Source organism: Equus quagga, chromosome 8 (assembly GCF_021613505.1).
Source record: "Equus quagga isolate Etosha38 chromosome 8, UCLA_HA_Equagga_1.0, whole genome shotgun sequence".
Taxonomy (NCBI): Eukaryota; Metazoa; Chordata; class Mammalia; order Perissodactyla; family Equidae; genus Equus; species Equus quagga.
The window spans coordinates 113,419,046-113,436,223 of NC_060274.1; the positions used below are offsets into that span (position 1 = coordinate 113,419,046).

At 35.6% G+C, this 17,178-nt stretch overlaps 1 protein-coding gene and 1 long non-coding RNA gene across 2 annotated transcripts in view; one reads left to right on the forward strand and one right to left on the reverse strand.

The window, feature by feature from the left end:
- Window positions 1-14,383, forward strand: part of AGBL3 (AGBL carboxypeptidase 3) — an 82,998-nt gene extending 68,615 nt beyond the window's left edge. Inside the window, exons 16-17 of the mRNA XM_046669388.1 lie at window positions 2,865-3,096; window positions 14,023-14,383. Of these exons, the coding sequence (XP_046525344.1) occupies window positions 2,865-3,096; window positions 14,023-14,383 (593 nt within the window). The remainder of the gene's footprint in view (window positions 1-2,864; window positions 3,097-14,022) is intronic.
- Window positions 1-17,178, reverse strand: part of LOC124243637 (uncharacterized) — a 34,969-nt gene that overhangs the window by 5,948 nt on the left and 11,843 nt on the right. The gene's annotated exons all lie outside the window — the stretch shown is intronic.

A 17,178-nucleotide genomic window follows, 5' to 3' on the forward strand; every position in this document is an offset into this window, starting at 1 on the left:
TTGCTTACATAAAATCTTCAATGGCCCTCTAACAATTCAATTCAAAAAACATTAAGCATCTACCAGTCACAAATCATTCCTGTCTCAGGAAATCTCTCAAAAGTGTTATTATTACAAACAAGGCCTCTAGTTTCGAACCACTTCTTCATACCTACCTGATATTCCAGTCATTCTAAACCATACTTGTGACTACGCCATGTTAGTCCCACAACCTGGATTACTACCCCCTTCTTTTACTTAGCCGATTTGTACTTATTCACCAAGACTCAGATTAATTAAGAATTAGGAGGCTTTCCTTATCTATCCCTAAGTATGGCTAGAAGTCCCTCTTCTGAAATCCTAGAGTAAGTGTCCTGCCTCCATAGAAATATATTCTAATTGATGTTTTACTTTTCCTTCTCTAGTCCTAACTGTTAGTATATTAAAGGCAAGGACTATATTTTTCATACCTATTTACCAAACCAAACATAATGCCAGATACATAATAAGCATTCAGTGAATGTTTGTTGAATGGCTAGGAATGGCTTCTCCAGAGGCTGTAGGTAAGTTAATTTCATCTGCCAGCATTGCCAGATATCGTAACCATACTTACTCTCATTCATTATCTTTCAAGTCGAGCTTAATTTAATGGGTCCTTTAGTCATCTGTTTCCTTTTCCTTTAATAATAGACAATTCCTTTTTTAAAAAAGCTTTATTGTGTAAATTTCAAACATAAACAAAAGTAGAGAGAATAGAATAATGAGCCCATTGGTGCCCATCACCCACCCTTAATCATTATCAGCATCCTGCTATTCTTGTTTCGTATATATTCCCACCACTTCCTTTTTTTTCTTGCTAAAGTATTTAAAGCCAATTCAGCAAATCATATCATTCTGCCTATAAATAGTTCAGTGTATATTTCTAACCAGATAAACATTTTTTAACAAAGCAGAGTATATTTCTTGCTTTCATTCTAAGTGTATTCTACTTTTTCTTATGCTGTCTACCTACGAATTTAGGCATTATAATTATAAGTAATCCTTCCACATCGTTTAAAACATCTACCAGTCTTCCTTCAGGCTTTACTCAGGGTTCTTTTTTCCCCCTTTCTTCCTATGTATATTTAATTTTTTAAAATTGTGTTAAAATATACATGACATATAATTTACCATCTTAACTATTTTTAAGTGTAAAGTTCAGCAGTGTTAAGTACATTCACATTGTTGTGCACACATCCTCTAGAATCTTTTCATCTTGTAAAACTGAAACTCCATACCCATTAAACAATGACTTCTCATTCCTCCCTCCTCCCCACCCCCTGACTGTTCTAGGTACCTCATATAAGTGGAATCAAATATTTGGAAGACAAATACAGAATTTGTCTTTTTGTAACCAGCTTATTTCACTTAACATAATGTCCACAAGGTTCATCTATATTGTTGCAGGTGTCAGAGTTTCCTTCCTTTTTGAGGCTGAATGATATTCCATTGTATGCATATACTACACTTTGTTTATCCATTCATCTATCGATGGGCACTTGGGTTGCTTCCACCTTTTGGAGATAGTGAGTAATCCTGCTGTGAACATGGATGTACAAATAACTCTTCAAGACTCTGCTTTCAGTTCCTTTGAGTATATACCCAGAAGTGGAATTGCTTGATCATATGGTAATTCTATTTTCAATTTTTTGAGGAACTGCTATACTGTTTTCTGTAGCAGCTGCACCATTTTACATTCCACCAACAGTGCACAAGCGTTCTAATTTCTCCACATCCTTCCAACACTTGTTATCTTGTTTTTTTGATAGTAGCCATCCTAACATGTGGAGTGGAATAAACACTTTTTTAATAGACTTTATTTTTCAGAGCAGTTTGATAAATACTTTTTAAAATGTTATTCTACTTTTATTATCAAAATTAACAAAATTAAAATTCTTTCATATTATCTAATAAAGCAGGGATTTCTAACATGCTCTTCCCATGGTTTTCCTCATATCTCCATCCTTCTATTTCTTCATATCAGAAACTTTGGAGCCACCACTGATTCCCCTCTTCTCTCACCCTCCCCTCATCTAATTCATTAGAAAATCCCAAAGTATATCCAGGATCACACCCCTCTCCCCAATTCCCAACTTCTTACCCTTCTGGCCACTGCTAACACTCTGGTCCAACCTACTGTCCTCTCTCCTAGATTGTTTCAGTAGCCTTCCAGGAAATCTCCTTACTTGTCTACTCTTGCCCCTATTCAATCTATCCTCAACTCAGCAACCAGCATTATCCTATTAAAAGAAATCTCAGATGTGGCACCCCTTTGCTCAAAGCCTTCCAGTTGCTCCCCATTTCATGCTCAGTAAAAATCAAAGTCCTTAAATGGCCTAGGAGGCCATATGTGAACTGAGTCCAAATTACTGATCTGAGTTCTTATCTTCTTTTTTTCCCCTTAGTTCATTCTGCTTTAGCCCTTGGTGCCATCTTAGTGTTCCTTGAACACACTACCATGCTTCTCGCTCAGGGCCTTTGCACTTAGTATTCCCCTTGCCTAGAGTGCTCTTTCCTCTGATATCTGCTTGCCTCACTCCCTAACTCCTTTGATATGTCACAGGGAGGCCTTCTCTGAACACTGTTTTAAAAATGGAAATCAATCCCTCTCCCAAGAATTCACTATTCACCTCCTCAGCTCTATTTTAGCCTGTAAACTTTATCATTATCTAACATATCATGCATTTGACTTCTTTATTTGCTTATTTTCTTCCCCTGTAATTAAAGTGTAAGCTTCAGATGGGTAAGAATTTTTAAATAGAATCCTTGGCACATAATACTCAATAGATAATTGTTAAATCAATTCAGTCTGTATATCTATACATATCTTTGTGGTTGCTTCCCAGATCTGTGCCACAACTTAAGAAGCAAAATGAAAGAATGTACATCTTTACAAAGAAAAAGGACTGGAGTAAATTGGACAGATGATGAAAAAAGAATCTACAGGGATAAAAGAATAGCTCAAACTCAAGAAATATTGCAGTATTTGCTCCCTATTGTGGAAAGAACTAAACCCGTGCAAACCACTGAGATAAAACAGATATCCAATCCAAGAACCAACTTCCAAATCCAACATAAGTAAGTCAATACAGTTTTGTCATTCTTAGCTATTTAATACATTTTTTTAGAAGGAAGCAAGATTTATTAATTAATTATCCTAAGAAACAAAATAGGCTCTTAAAAATGGTAGCAGCTACTCCACATTTGATAAAGGACCAAAGCCATAAGAAAATGTTGGATATGTGAATGAGTATGTTATCAAGTCTTATTTGATTGTTTATTTGCATGAAACCACTCATTAATTTGGATCTATGAATAAAGTATGCATTAATAAAGTATGACCATAGCCTGACTTGAAATTTATCAGGTGTGTTTAAACCTTATAATCCTAGGGGACAACCAAAATTAGACATAATTAACTTGAGTTACTTCAACTTATTGATACTCAAAGGAAAGTAGAAAAGATGAGACCAGATTTCTTTTAAAGATAAAAAAATAGAACCATCATTAAAGCCAAAAAGAAACCTATATAAATAAAAGTAAGACAATGACAAGCAGAAAATGATAAACATAATACTAATATTATCAACAAATGTTGATAAAGTACTTTCTATGTGCTAGACACTGTTCTATGTTTACACACACACACACACACACATTTTTATATTCTACACATGACAAATTGAGGTACAAAGAGGTTAAGTAATTTGTCCAAGGTCACACAGCCAATAGGTAGCAGAACTGGATACAACCCCAACTCGACATTCTGACTCCGAGTCCTTCATCACTATGCTTTGACATTTCTCTTTATAATATAACTGAAAAATAGAGGGCAAATATACTTAATATTCAAAGATCACATACAAATCAATGACAAAATTATGAATATTTTAACAGGAAAATGGGCAAAGGCTGTGAACCAGAAATTCACAAAAGAAAAGAAACATGGCCAATGAACATTTAAAAATGTTCAATCTCACTTAAATCCAAAGAGTGAAAATTAAAACAATAATGACATACTGTTCATTTTTGCCTCTCATTGGAAGAATTCATTCACACATCGTTGTAAGATAAACTGGTACAGAGTTTCTGGAAGGCAATCCAACAATGTGAATGAAAAATCCTTGATAACTACATTCATTTTGACTAAGAAATTCCACTTTTAGAAATTGATCCTAAGGAAAAAAAGCCTAGATAAGGCTAACAGATTTCTGAGTAATGTTCATTTCAGTATTTTTTATAAAAGCCAAAGAAAAAGAAATGAACCTAAACGTCCAACAATAGAAAATTGCTTAAATAAATTATGGTAATCCATAAAATGAAATATTAAAAGTTATTAAATATTGTAAGTGTATATTAATTAACATGGAATGATGTTCACAATATATAAGTGAGTAAAAGCCCCAGAACAGTTTGATTTGGTATGGTTGCATTTATAGACTATCTATGTGTATTTAATGTGTGTGTATTATACACACTCAAACACATACATACCTAGAAAAAAATCTGGAAGCACATATTTACAATGATGATTATCTCTGGATAAAGTATTGGCAGAAGATGATATTCCTCTTTATGCTTTTTTCCTAAATTTTTATTAATACGTATTTGTTTACTGCATAATACCAAAGTCAATAAAATTACAAAAATAGGCAATTGTTGGCAGTTTCTAGTGGAATGGGGTAGCTATCATGCTGGGGAAGGCAGTGCCTAACAGAAATTAAATCTAATATGTCAGCTAATACAAGATAAGCAAATCAATAATATGGGCCCACACAAACAAGGGATCAAGTATGATAATATCAGCAAAATCAAGAAACTCATAACAAAATAGTTGTTCAATAGCATTTTGTTTAATCTCCACATATTTTGGCTTTTCCAGTTTTTTTCTTGTATTTGATTCCTAGTTTCATACCATTGCGGTCATAAAAGATGCTTGATGTTATTTTAGTCTTCTTAAATTTATTGAGACTTGTTTTGTGGCCTAATATGTGATCTATCCTGAAGAATGTTCCATGTGCATTAGAAAAGAATGTGTATTCTACAATTTTTGGATGGAATGGTCTGTATATGTCTCCAAAGTCCATCTGGTCTAATGTGTCATTTAAGGCCAATATTCCCTTATTGATCTTCTGTTTGGGTGATCTATCCATTTATGTAAGTGGAGTGTTAAAGTCCCCTACTATTAGTGAGTTACTGCCAATTTCTCCTTTTATGTCTGTTAACAGTTGCTTTATGTATTTAGGTGTTCCTATGTTGGGTACATAGATATTTACGAGTGTTATGTCCTCTTGTTCCCTTTATCATTTTGTAATGCTCTTCTTTGTTTCTTGTTACAGTTTCTATTTTAAAGTCTATTTTGTCTGATATAAGTATTGCTACTCCAGCTTTCTTTTCATTTCCATTTGCATGGGGTATCTTTTTCCATCCCTTCACTTTCAGTTTGTGAATGTCTTTAGGTCTGAAATGTGTCTCTTGTACGCAGCATCTATATGGGTCTTGTTTTTTTATCCATTCAGCCACCCTATGCCTTTTGATTGGATTCTATGTCTTTAATCAATTTACATTTAAAGTAGCTATTGATAAGTATGTACTTATTGCCATTTTATTTCTTCTTTTCTGGATGTTTTTGTAGTTCTCTGTTCCTTTCTTCTTCTCTTGCTCTCTTCTCTTGTGATTTGAAGGTTTTCTTTAGTATTATGTTTAAGTTACTTTCTCTTTATTTTTTGTGTATTTACCATAGGTTTCTGGTTTGTGATTCCCATGAGATTCATGTATAATGTCCTATATAAATAACAATCTATATTAAGTTTATGGTTTCTTAAGGTTGACCTCTTGTCAAAGCCCTACACTTTTACTCCCCCACCAACATTTTTTTGTTTTTGACATCATATTTTACCTCTTTTGTGTGTGTCCCTTAACCTCTTATCATGGAAATAGATATTTTTAGTGCTTTTGTCTTTTGACCTTCATTCTAGCTTTATAGGTGGTTGATCCACTATCTTTACTATATATTTGCCTTTATCAGTGATTTTTTTCTTTGATAATTTTCTTATTCCTATTTGTGTTTTTTTCTTTTCCACTTTATAAGTCCCTTTAACCTTTCTTTTAAGCCTGGTTTAGTGGTGATAAACTCCTTTAGTTTTTGCTTTTCTGGAAAAATCTTTATCTCCCCTTCCATTCTGAATGATAACTTTGCTGGTTTGAATATTCTTGGCTGTAGGTTTTCTCTTTTCAGCACTTTGACTATATCATGCCAATCCCTTCTAGCCTGTAAGGTTTCTACTGAGAAGTCAGCTGATAGCCTTATGTGGTTTCCTTTGTGTGTAACTTGTTGCTTTCCTCTTTCAAGTTTTAGGATTCTCTCTTTATCTTTAACTCTTGACATTTTAATTATAATGTGTTTTGGTGTGAGGCTCTTTGAGTTCATCTTGTTTGGTGCTCTCTGTGCTTCCTGTACCTGGATGTCTGTTTCCTTCCTCAGGTTAGGGAAGTTTTCAGCTATTATTTCTTCAAGTAGGTTCTCTGCCCTTTTGTTTCTCTCTTCTCCTTCTGAGAACCTATAATACAAATGTTAATATGCTTGATGTTGTCCAAGAGGTCCCTTAGATTATCCTTGTTCTTTTTAATTTTTTTTGCTTTTTCTGTTCAGTTCAGGTGATTTCCTCTACTCTTTCATCCAAATCATTGATCCATTCTTCTGTACCATCTACTCTGCTGTTGATTCCCTATAGTGAATTTTTCATTTCCATTATTGCATTCTTCAATTTTGATTGTTTCTTTTTTATATTTTCCAATTCTTTGGTGAAGTTTTCACAGTGTTCATCTATTCTTCTCTCTAGATCAGTAAGCTTCCTTTTGACTATTAGTTTGTACTCTTTATCAGGTAGATTGTTTATCTCTGTTTCATTTAGTTCTTTTTCTGAGGATTTGTCCTGTTTCCTTATGTGGAACATATTCCTTTGTCTCTTCATTTTTCCTGCTTCTTTGTGCTTGTATCTATGTATTAGGTAGATCAGCTACATCTCTCAATCTTGGAAATGTGGCCTTCTGTAAGAGATGCCTTATGGGGCCCAGCAGTGTGCTCCCCTCTTGTCACCTATGTCAAATGTTCCAGGAGTGTCCCCTGTGTGGGCCACATGTGCCCTTGTTTAGTGGCAGGGTTGCTATTGCTGCAGGTGCACAGGTAGGTGGGTTGTCCCCCCAGCTGGCTGGTTATGAGGCCCAGAGATATTATGCTACACCCATGTTATACTATAGGCATGTTGTGGTGTGGGACAAGTCTATGGCATGTCTGTTTTTGAGGTCTGGTATGACACAACTACTGCAGTTTTATTGGTGAATGGTTCAGGTCCCCAGTGTGGCTCATTGCTAGGCCAGGTGCACACAACTGCTGCAGGCCCCTGGCATGGCTGGCTGCATGGCCATGATGCACTTGGCTACCTCAGATGCATTGATGGGTGGGGCAGGCTTCCGATGAGGCTAGCTGCACAGCATGTAGCTGTTGCCAGCTTGCTCTTGGGTGAGGCAGGCCTCTGGCACAAACTGGCTACATGACTCTGGTGCATAGCTGCCTCAGGAGCACTGATGGGCAGGGCAGGCACCAGGCATGGCAGCATGCAACCATTAAGGCATTGGTAGGTGAGCCAGATCCCCTCTGTGGCTGTTTTTGCTGCCCAGTGGTGTAAGTCTGCAGCAGGCTCACTGGTGGGTGAGACAGGTCCTGGGGCAGGCTACCTGTGCTGCCTGACTGTGATAGATTGCTTCTAGTGCTCTAGTGGGTGGGGCAGACCCCTGCCCTCACAGGTTAGATGAAGGATTCTAATGGCACCTGCCAGCATCTGTGTCAGCACAGCTGAACTAGGTCACAATAATGGCTGCCACCAGTGTCTCAGCCCCTGGGGGATGGACCCAGCTGCCTCTTGTCTTTCTGGGATGCACTACAAGCTTAGTAAGTGAGTCTCTTTTTACCAATGGACTATGTACTTTTCTATTTAGTGTTTTTGTGCTGGTCTCTGTGTGCAGTGAGTCTGTGCACGGGCCCGTTAAGAGTAGGTTTTCCCTTCCCTGAAGTTCTATAGTTTTCCTGGGCATATTCCCCATTGGTTTTAAAAGACAGGTATTTTTGTCTCTCTTGTGCTGGATCTAAGGGCTCAGGTGCTTAATGTGGAGCTTGAATAACCCACTTCTCTGGGAAAACCTCTGTACCTTTGAGATTGCTCCCGACTGTGAAGTGCCATAGCTAAGGTGTGGGCTTTTTTCCTCAACAGGGTTATATCTATGGCTCTTCCACCCCTCCCTGTATTGTCCCATATTGTGGGGATTCTTTCCATCCAGTTTCCAGATGACTCACAAAGGAAATTGTTTCATAGGCAATTGTTGGGTTTTTGTGTCCATGGGCAGAGGCAAGTTCAGGATCCTCCTACACTGCCATCTTCTAGACTCCCAAGTTTTGTAAATTTTTGATGGTTCTAAATGTATGTAAAGGAAATATTTAAGAAATTATAAATGTGAGAAGGTAAAAGGACATAAAGGGAGGTAAGATTTCTATAGTTCACTCAAACTGTTAAAATAAAAACACCATTAGATATGATATTATGCACATGTAATATAATGTCTAAAGTAGCCACTCAAAAAGCTATTCAAAGAGATACTCAAAAACACTATAGATAAATATAAACAGAATTCTTAAAAATATTCACAGGGAGGCAGGAAAAAGAAAACAGAAGAACAAAAACAAAAACCAAAAAAAAAAACAAAGCAAACTTAAGGTCTAAGATAACAATAATTACACTAAATGTATATGGTCTAAATACAATAATTAAAAGAAAGAGATTGGAAGACTGGATTTAAAAATGTTACTCAATGATATGCAGTCCACAAGAAACTCATTTTAAATATGACAGTGTAGGCAGATTGAAAGTAAAATGATGAAAGAAGATATATTATGCAAACGTTGATAAATGAAAGCAGGAGTGATTATGTTAATATCAGATAAAGTACAGTTTGCAGCAAAGACAATTATCAGAGACAAAAGAGGCATTATATAATGATAAAAAGGTCAGTCCCTTAAGAACACATAGTGATTTTATATGTATATGCACAAATTTACAGAACTGTAAATTATGTGAAGCAAAAACTGAAAGAAGAAATAGACAAATCCACAACTGATCAAACCACTAGGTAGAAAATCAGCAAGGATATAAAAGAATTCAACAACACCATTGACCAACAGGATCTAATTGGTACTTATAGTGTGTGCCACTCAACAATAGCAGGATATACATTCTTTTCAAGTATGCTTGGAGCATATATCAAGATAGACCATATCCTGGCCATAAAACAAATATCAACATATTTAAAAGAATATAAATCATATAAGTATATTCTCTGACCACAATGGAATCAACCTAGAAATCAATATACAAAGATAACAGAAAAATCCTCAAACACTTGAAAACTAAACAACACACTTCTGAACATTCATGAGACAAAGATAAAGCCTCAAGGAAATAAAAACATATATTGAAAGAATGGAAATGAAAACAATACCTCAAAATTTGTTGGATGCAGCTAAAGCAGCGCTGAGAGGGAAATTTATAGAACTAAATGCATATATTAACAGGAAAAGTCTCAACTCAATAATCTAAGCCCCCACCTCAAGAACCTATAAAAAGAAGAGCAAAATAAGCCCAAAGCAAGCAAAAGGAAGGGAATAATAAAGAGCAGAAATCAATGAAATTGAAAACAGAAAAATGATATAGAAAGTCAGTGAAACAATTGGTTCTTTCAAAAGATCAATAAAAACTGACAAACTTTTAGCAAGCCTGAGAAAGAAATAAAGAAGACACAGATTGTTAATACTGGGAATCAAGCAGAGGATACCACTAAAGGTCCTGCAGACATCAAAAAGATAATAGGAAACACTACAATCACACAAATTTGACAACTTAAAAAAAGGATCATTTCCTACAAGAAACACAAACTACCACAACTCACACAATATGGAATAGAATATTTGAATTTCCCTACAACTATGAAGGAAATTGAATTCATAATTTTAAAACTCTCAAAAAAGAAATCCCCCAGATGGTTTCACAGGAGAATTTTATCAAACATTTAAAGAAAAGTTAACACCAATTATACACAATTTCTTCCAGAAAATAGAAGAGGAGGGAGCACGTCTCAGTTTATTTTATGAAGCTTCTACTGGCATGATACCAAAACCAGACAAAGACAGTACAAAAAAAGGAAAACTAAAGCATAATCTCTCTCATAAATATGGATGCAAAATTCTTAACAAAATATTAACAAATAAAATTCAGCACTGTATCGAAAGAATTATATTCCATGACCAAGTGGGGTCCACTTTAGGAATTCAAGGTTTGTTCAATATTCAAAAATCAATGTAATCTCTCATATTAGCAGACTAAAGAAGAAACATCACGTGATCATATTAGTTGGCACAGAAAAAGCATTTGACAAAATTCAACACTTATTCATGGTAAAATTCTCAGAAAAAAATTAGGGAAATTAGCTCAACTTAATAAAGTCCAATCTCACCACTCTTATTCAGTGTCATGCTGGAAGTTCTAGCCACTGCAATAAGGCAAGAAAAATAAATAAAAGGCATACAGATCAGAAAGAAAGAAAGAAAACTGTCCCTGTTTACAAAGGACATTATTATCTATCTAGAAACTCCAAGGAATTTACAAAAATAAACCTCCTCTAGGTAAAAGCAAGTTCAACAAGGCCTCAAAATATAACATAAACATACAAAATTAATTACATTTCTATATATAAGCAATGAAGATGTGAACACCAAAATTAAAAACACAGCATCATTTACAATCTCTCAAAAAAATGATACTTACGTGTAAATTTAACAAAATATGTACAGGGCTTGTATGCTGAAAACTATACAACATGAAAAAAAAAAGGAAATTGAAGATCTAAATGAATGCAGAGACATAGAATGTTTACAATTGGAAGATTCAACTCAGTAAAAATGTTAATTCTTCCTAAATTGATAATGTAATCCCTATTGAAATCCCAGCAAGATTTTTTTTGTCAATATAGACAAGATTATCCTAAAATGTATATGCAAAGGCACTAAAATAGCAAAAAACAGTTGTGAAAAAGAAGGATAAAATGGAATCAGTCTATATGATTTCAAGACCTTTTATATAACTACAGTAATCAAGAGAGTATAGTATTGCAGGAGGAACAGACATATATATCAACAGAACCAAAGGTAGAACACCAAAATACATCCATACAAATACGCTTTACTAATTTTGACAAAACTACAAATTCAATGGAGGAGAGAGAGCCTTTTCAAGCAATGTTGCTGGAGAAATTAGACATCTATCGATAGGCCAAAAAAATGAACCTTGACCTAAACTCATATCTTATACAAAAAATAACTCAAAATGGATCATGGACTTAACTGCACAACATAAATCTATGAAAATTTTAGAAAAACAAATTTAAAATCTTCAGGATCTAGAGTTGGGCAAAAGTCGTACTTTATACCAAAAGCATGATCAATAAATGAAAAATTGATAAATTGAACTTCATCAAAATAACAGTGCTTGCCCTTCAAAAGACCCTTTTGGAGGGATAAAAAGACAAGCTATAAAATAGTAGAAAATATTTGTGAACCACATAAACAAGAGACTAGTATCTAGATTAAAGCAGTCTCAAAATTAAACAGTAAGAAAACAAATATTTCACTTAAAAAATGGGCAAAAGAGAGGGCAACGGCACCCACTGATGTCTCGGTCTCCGGAGAGGATCCTCCTCTCACCGAGATGCCCCCAGAGCCCACTAGGCAGCTGCACTATTTAATTCAGCCTTTGGAAGTTTTTTGGGCATCGTTATAACACCCTTACTATTGCTGCTTTTTCTTGGCTCATCCTCTTCTGTGCCTTTTACATCTATTTTTTCTCAGCTTTTTATAACTGTTGTGGTTCCTCTCATTATTGGACAGATTGTCCGAAGATACATCAAGGATTGGCTTGAAAGAAAGAAACTGCCTTTTGGTGCTATCAGCAGCAGTGTGCTCCTCATGATCATCTACACGACATTCTGTGACACGTTCTCTAACCCAAATATTGACCTGGATAAATTCAGCCTTATTCTCATACTGTTCATAATATTTTCTATTCAGCTGAGTTTTATGCTTTTAACCTTCATCTTTTCAACAAGGAATAATTCGGGTTTCACACCAGCAGACACCGTGGCTATCATTTTCTGTTCTACACACAAATCCCTCACGTTAGGGATTCCAATGCTGAAGATAGTGTTTGCAGGCCAAGAGCACCTCTCGTTGATATCTGTCCCCCTGCTCATCTACCATCCGGTTCAGATCCTGCTGGGCAGTGTGCTGGTGCCAACAATAAAGTCTTGCTTGGATGGTGTCAAGGCAGAAGAAACTGCTCCAAACCAGGGGACCACTGGCTAACTTAGAATAATCCAGAAGACTTGGAATATTTATCTATCCCACTTGACCACAAAAATAAAGAGAAAATGTCAATCTTAAAAAAAAAAAATGGGCAAAAGACATGAATAGACATTTCACCAAACAGAATATGCAGATGGCACATAGCCACATGAAAAGATGTTCCCATCATTAGAGAAATGCATATTAAAACCACAATGAGATATCACTATACACCTATCAGAATTGCTAAAATAAAAAATAGTGATAACATGAAATGCTAATGAGGATGCAGAGAAATTAGAGCACTCATGTATTGCTGGTGGGAATGTAAAATTGTACACTCTGGAAAACAGTTTGGCAGTTTTGTAAAAAAAAAAAACCAGCCAAGTATATAACTACTGTATGACCCAGCACTTGCTCTCTCGGGGATTAATCACAGAGAAATGAAGAATTAAATTCATGCAAAAACCTGTACATAAGTGTTTTTAGAAGCTTTATTTGTAATGGCCATAAACTGGAAACAATCCACATATCCTTCAATGGATGAATCATTAAGAAAAGTATGGTACATCCATGCCATGGACTACGACTCAGCAGTAATAAGGACTGAACTACTGATACACAAAACAACCTAGATGGATCTCCAGACAGTTATGCTAGGTGAAAAAAGTCAATCCCAAATGGTTAGATACAGTATGATTCCATTTATATAACATTCTCGAAATAACAAAATTATCTAATTCGGACAACAGATTGATGATTGCCAGGAGTTAAGGAGGGGATAGGGAGGGAGGAAAGTAAGTATGACTGGAAAATGAAAACATGAAGGAACTGTTCTCTGTCTTGATTATATCAATGGCAATACCCTGATTGTGATATTGAACTACAGTTTTGCAAAATATTACATTTGGGGGAAACTGGGTGAAGGGGACATGGGATCTCTCTGTATTGTTTCTTCCAACTGCAGGTGAGTCTTCAATTATCTCAAAATTAAAAGTTTAATTAAAAATATAGTTGAGATTTTGTGGAAAAAATGGAATTCTAAAGAAAAACTAAGAAACTTTAAGTGGCTGCAATTAGTAATTTACAAAACCTCCCCATCTTGAGGAAAACTTCCCTCTCTTGGCCTCATATTTATCTTCTTGCTGACTATAGAAAAAAACCTTATAGCATGTATACTGAGTTCATTCTAATAGAATTTTAAAAAAGTAGATTTCTAGAGCCAAGTGGAATTTTAGAGAACATTTACTTCAACTAGATGTGTAAGGAAGGAGCTGAGGCCAGAGTGGCTATTATATTAGGAAGCCTGGGGTCAGGGCAGGTATCCAAGTGAACATATCCTCTAGGCAATTAGAAATACAAGACTGGAGTAGTGCTGAAAACTCATGACCAGAGATGAAAACTTAGATCATTTTCATAGAAATAATGGTAAAAGTCTTAAAGGAAGATGAACTTATCAAAGGAAAAAAATATGACTTATACTATGACAAATACCTAAGGGCTACAAATACCTAGGGTGCATGTTGGGCAAACACTCACACTTTTCATTTCTTTTCTAGACTAAAGCCAGCTACTTACATAAATATAAAGAAATACAGCACATCCTGGACACCACCCAGAAATCCCCCTTTTATAAGCCAGAGGAATCTTATGGTAAGCTCTTCAGAAAGCCTCCAGCCTGTGTCCCAGAGGTCATTTGAAAGTTTATCACCTCTCAAAGAGCTCAAGAAAAGGAAAAAACATCCTCGAATCAAGGCCACGAAGACTAAAGACATGAAACCTGTCAGCAGCAAATGGGAGATTATTCCAAGTTTTGAGAAGGATGCAAATATTATCGAAGACAAGAGTCTTCAAGCTGAAGCATCCAACCAGCCAAGTTCTATGCAAAGAGCCCACCATTTAAGTAAAAATAAGGAGTAGCAACCAAATAAGAATGATGGCCAACCTACCTTCCATTTGACATTCCAAAGGGACAAATAATCTAGCTTTATGCTGCTCTGAAAACTGTGGGTGAAAGATAACATATGCTTACATAGTAAAAAGAAAAAGAAAGCCCTCCACATCCCTCTATCCCTCTTCCTCCCCGACACATGCATATGTGTGCACTAAACTACAAATCCTGAGTACCCCAGCTTCTTTAGTGGGAATATCTTTCAGAGATTTAAAAAGAAATCCAGACACAACATAGAAAATTTTAAGTCATTTAGATATTTATATTTAATTCTTGCCAAGATGAAAAAAAAATCTCTGATCTTTTGATTTCTTTCAAAATGACTTATTCATACAACACCAAAAAACCCCAAGAATTCAAGGAATGAATGTCATGTACTATCACTGACTTTAATGTCCCTTACTAGGCACTTCAATGAATCAGTCGAAAACATCATTTCCTGAATTTCTATTATATCTGTGGTGTGCTAAGAACCATTGGTTATATAAAAGGCATTTCTCCCCCAAAGATTACTGATTCATTGTACATACAACACACATGAGTAAAATAATTACAGAATAAGATGGTACATAGTAAAATGCTCAGTTGTGTACCTCCAACAATTAGAAAAAAACAGTATATAATAAAAGATGCTAATTGTACACAGCAAAAGTGTGCCACAAAATGTCACTGAAATGCATAGATTATGATTTAAATAGTCATTTTGCTTCTCACAATTTAGCAAAAATATAAAAGATTAGATGTGCAGTTTCCTTTAGAGCTGATGAATGTACATCTCCAGCCATTTATTCACATGGAAGGAAGTGGAGGACCTCACAGTGTGTCATGCATAAGACAATACATACTAGTGAGATTCCTGAAGGACGCTAGAGAAACAGGTATGTCAGGCCAATAAGTCAAGATGGATGCAGTAAGTGAGAAAACAGAGTCAACCAGCCTAGGGTTACGGGTCCATAATGGCGTCCATTACAGGATGAGGCTAAGCAGAATGAGGATCAGGTAGGAGAGGTACATTAAAGTTACAGGTCACATGCCTAATTAGGTCATGGTAGCAAGATGAAACTAGGAAGATCTGAGGTTGGGTAGTATACTCTCAACAACATATCCATTAGCCAAAGAAAGTAGAAGGAGAACTCGGGATATTAAAAGAGTAACAATTATATTTTTGCTTTTGCTTTTAATAGACTTTATTTTTTAGAAAAGTTTTAGGTTCACAGCAATTTTGAGCAGAAGGTACAGAGAATTCCCATATATTCCCTGGCCCCCATACATGCATAGCCTCCCCATTATCACCATCACCCACCAGAATGATATATTTGTTACAATTGATAAACCTAATATGATACATCATAATCATCCAAAGTCAATAGTTTACATTTGGGTTTATTCTTAGCATTGTACATTCTATGAGGTTGGACAAATGTATAATGAAATATATGTACCATTATAGTGTCATACAGAATAGTTTCACTGCCATAAAAATCCTCTGTGCTTTGCCTATTCATCCGTCTCTTCTCCCTAACCCCTGGCAACCACTGGTCTTTGCTTTTTTTTTAAATTAAGGTCATATTGGCTTATAACATTGTGTAAATTTCAGGTGTATATTATTATATTTCAGTTTCTGTGTAGGCTGCATCATGTTCACCACCAATAGTGTAGTTTTTATCTATCACCATGCATATGTGCCCCTTTACCCCTTTCACTCTCCCCCTACCGGCTTCTCCTCTGCTAACTATCTGTTCTCCTTATCTGTGTTTATCTTTCACATAAGAGTGAAATCATGGGATATTTGCCTTTCTCTGTCTGATTTATTTTGCTTAACATAATACTGTCGAGGTCCATCCATGTTGTCGCAAATGGCATGATTTTGTCTTTTTTATGGGTGAATAGTATTCCATTCTACATAGACCACATCTTCTTTATCCATTCATCCATTGTTGGGCACTTGAGATTCTTCTGATGGGCAATTGAGATTCTTCCACATGTTGGCTATTGTGCAATGAACATAGGGATGCATAAATCTTTTTGAATTATTGATTTCAAGTTCTTTGGATAAATACCCAGTAGTGAAATAGCTGGATTATATGGTATTTCAATTTTTAATTTTTTGAGAAATCTCCATACTGTTTTCCATAGTGACTGCACCAGTTTGCATTCCCACCAGCAGTGTGTGAGGGTTCCCTTTTCTCCACACCCTTTCCGATACTTGTTATTTCTGTCTTGTTAATTATAGCCATTCTGACCAGTGTAAGGTGACATCTCATTGTAGTTTTGATTTGCCTTTCCCTAATAATTAGTGATATTGAACATCTTTTCATGTACTTGTTGGCCATCTGTATATCTTCTTTGGAAAAATGTCTGTTCATATCCTCTGCCCATTTTTGCTGAGGTTGTTCATTTTTTTTGTTGTTGAGTTGTATGAGTTCTTTATATATTTTGGAAATTAACTACTTGTCAGACATATGATTGACAAATATTTTCTCCCAGTTGGTGGGCTGTCTTTTTATTTTGTTGATGGTTTCCTTTGCTCTGCAGAAGCTTTTTGGTCTCATGTAGTCCCATTTGTTTATTTTTTCTTTTGTTTCCCTTGCGTGGTGAGACATGGTATTCAAAAAGCTACTGGTAAGACCAATGTTGAAGAGTGTACTGCCTATGTTTTCCTCTAGGAGTTTTGTGATTTCAGGTCCTCCATTCAAGTCTTTAATCCATTTTGAGTTAATTTTTGTGTATGGTGTAAGATAATGGTCTACTTTCATTCTTTTGC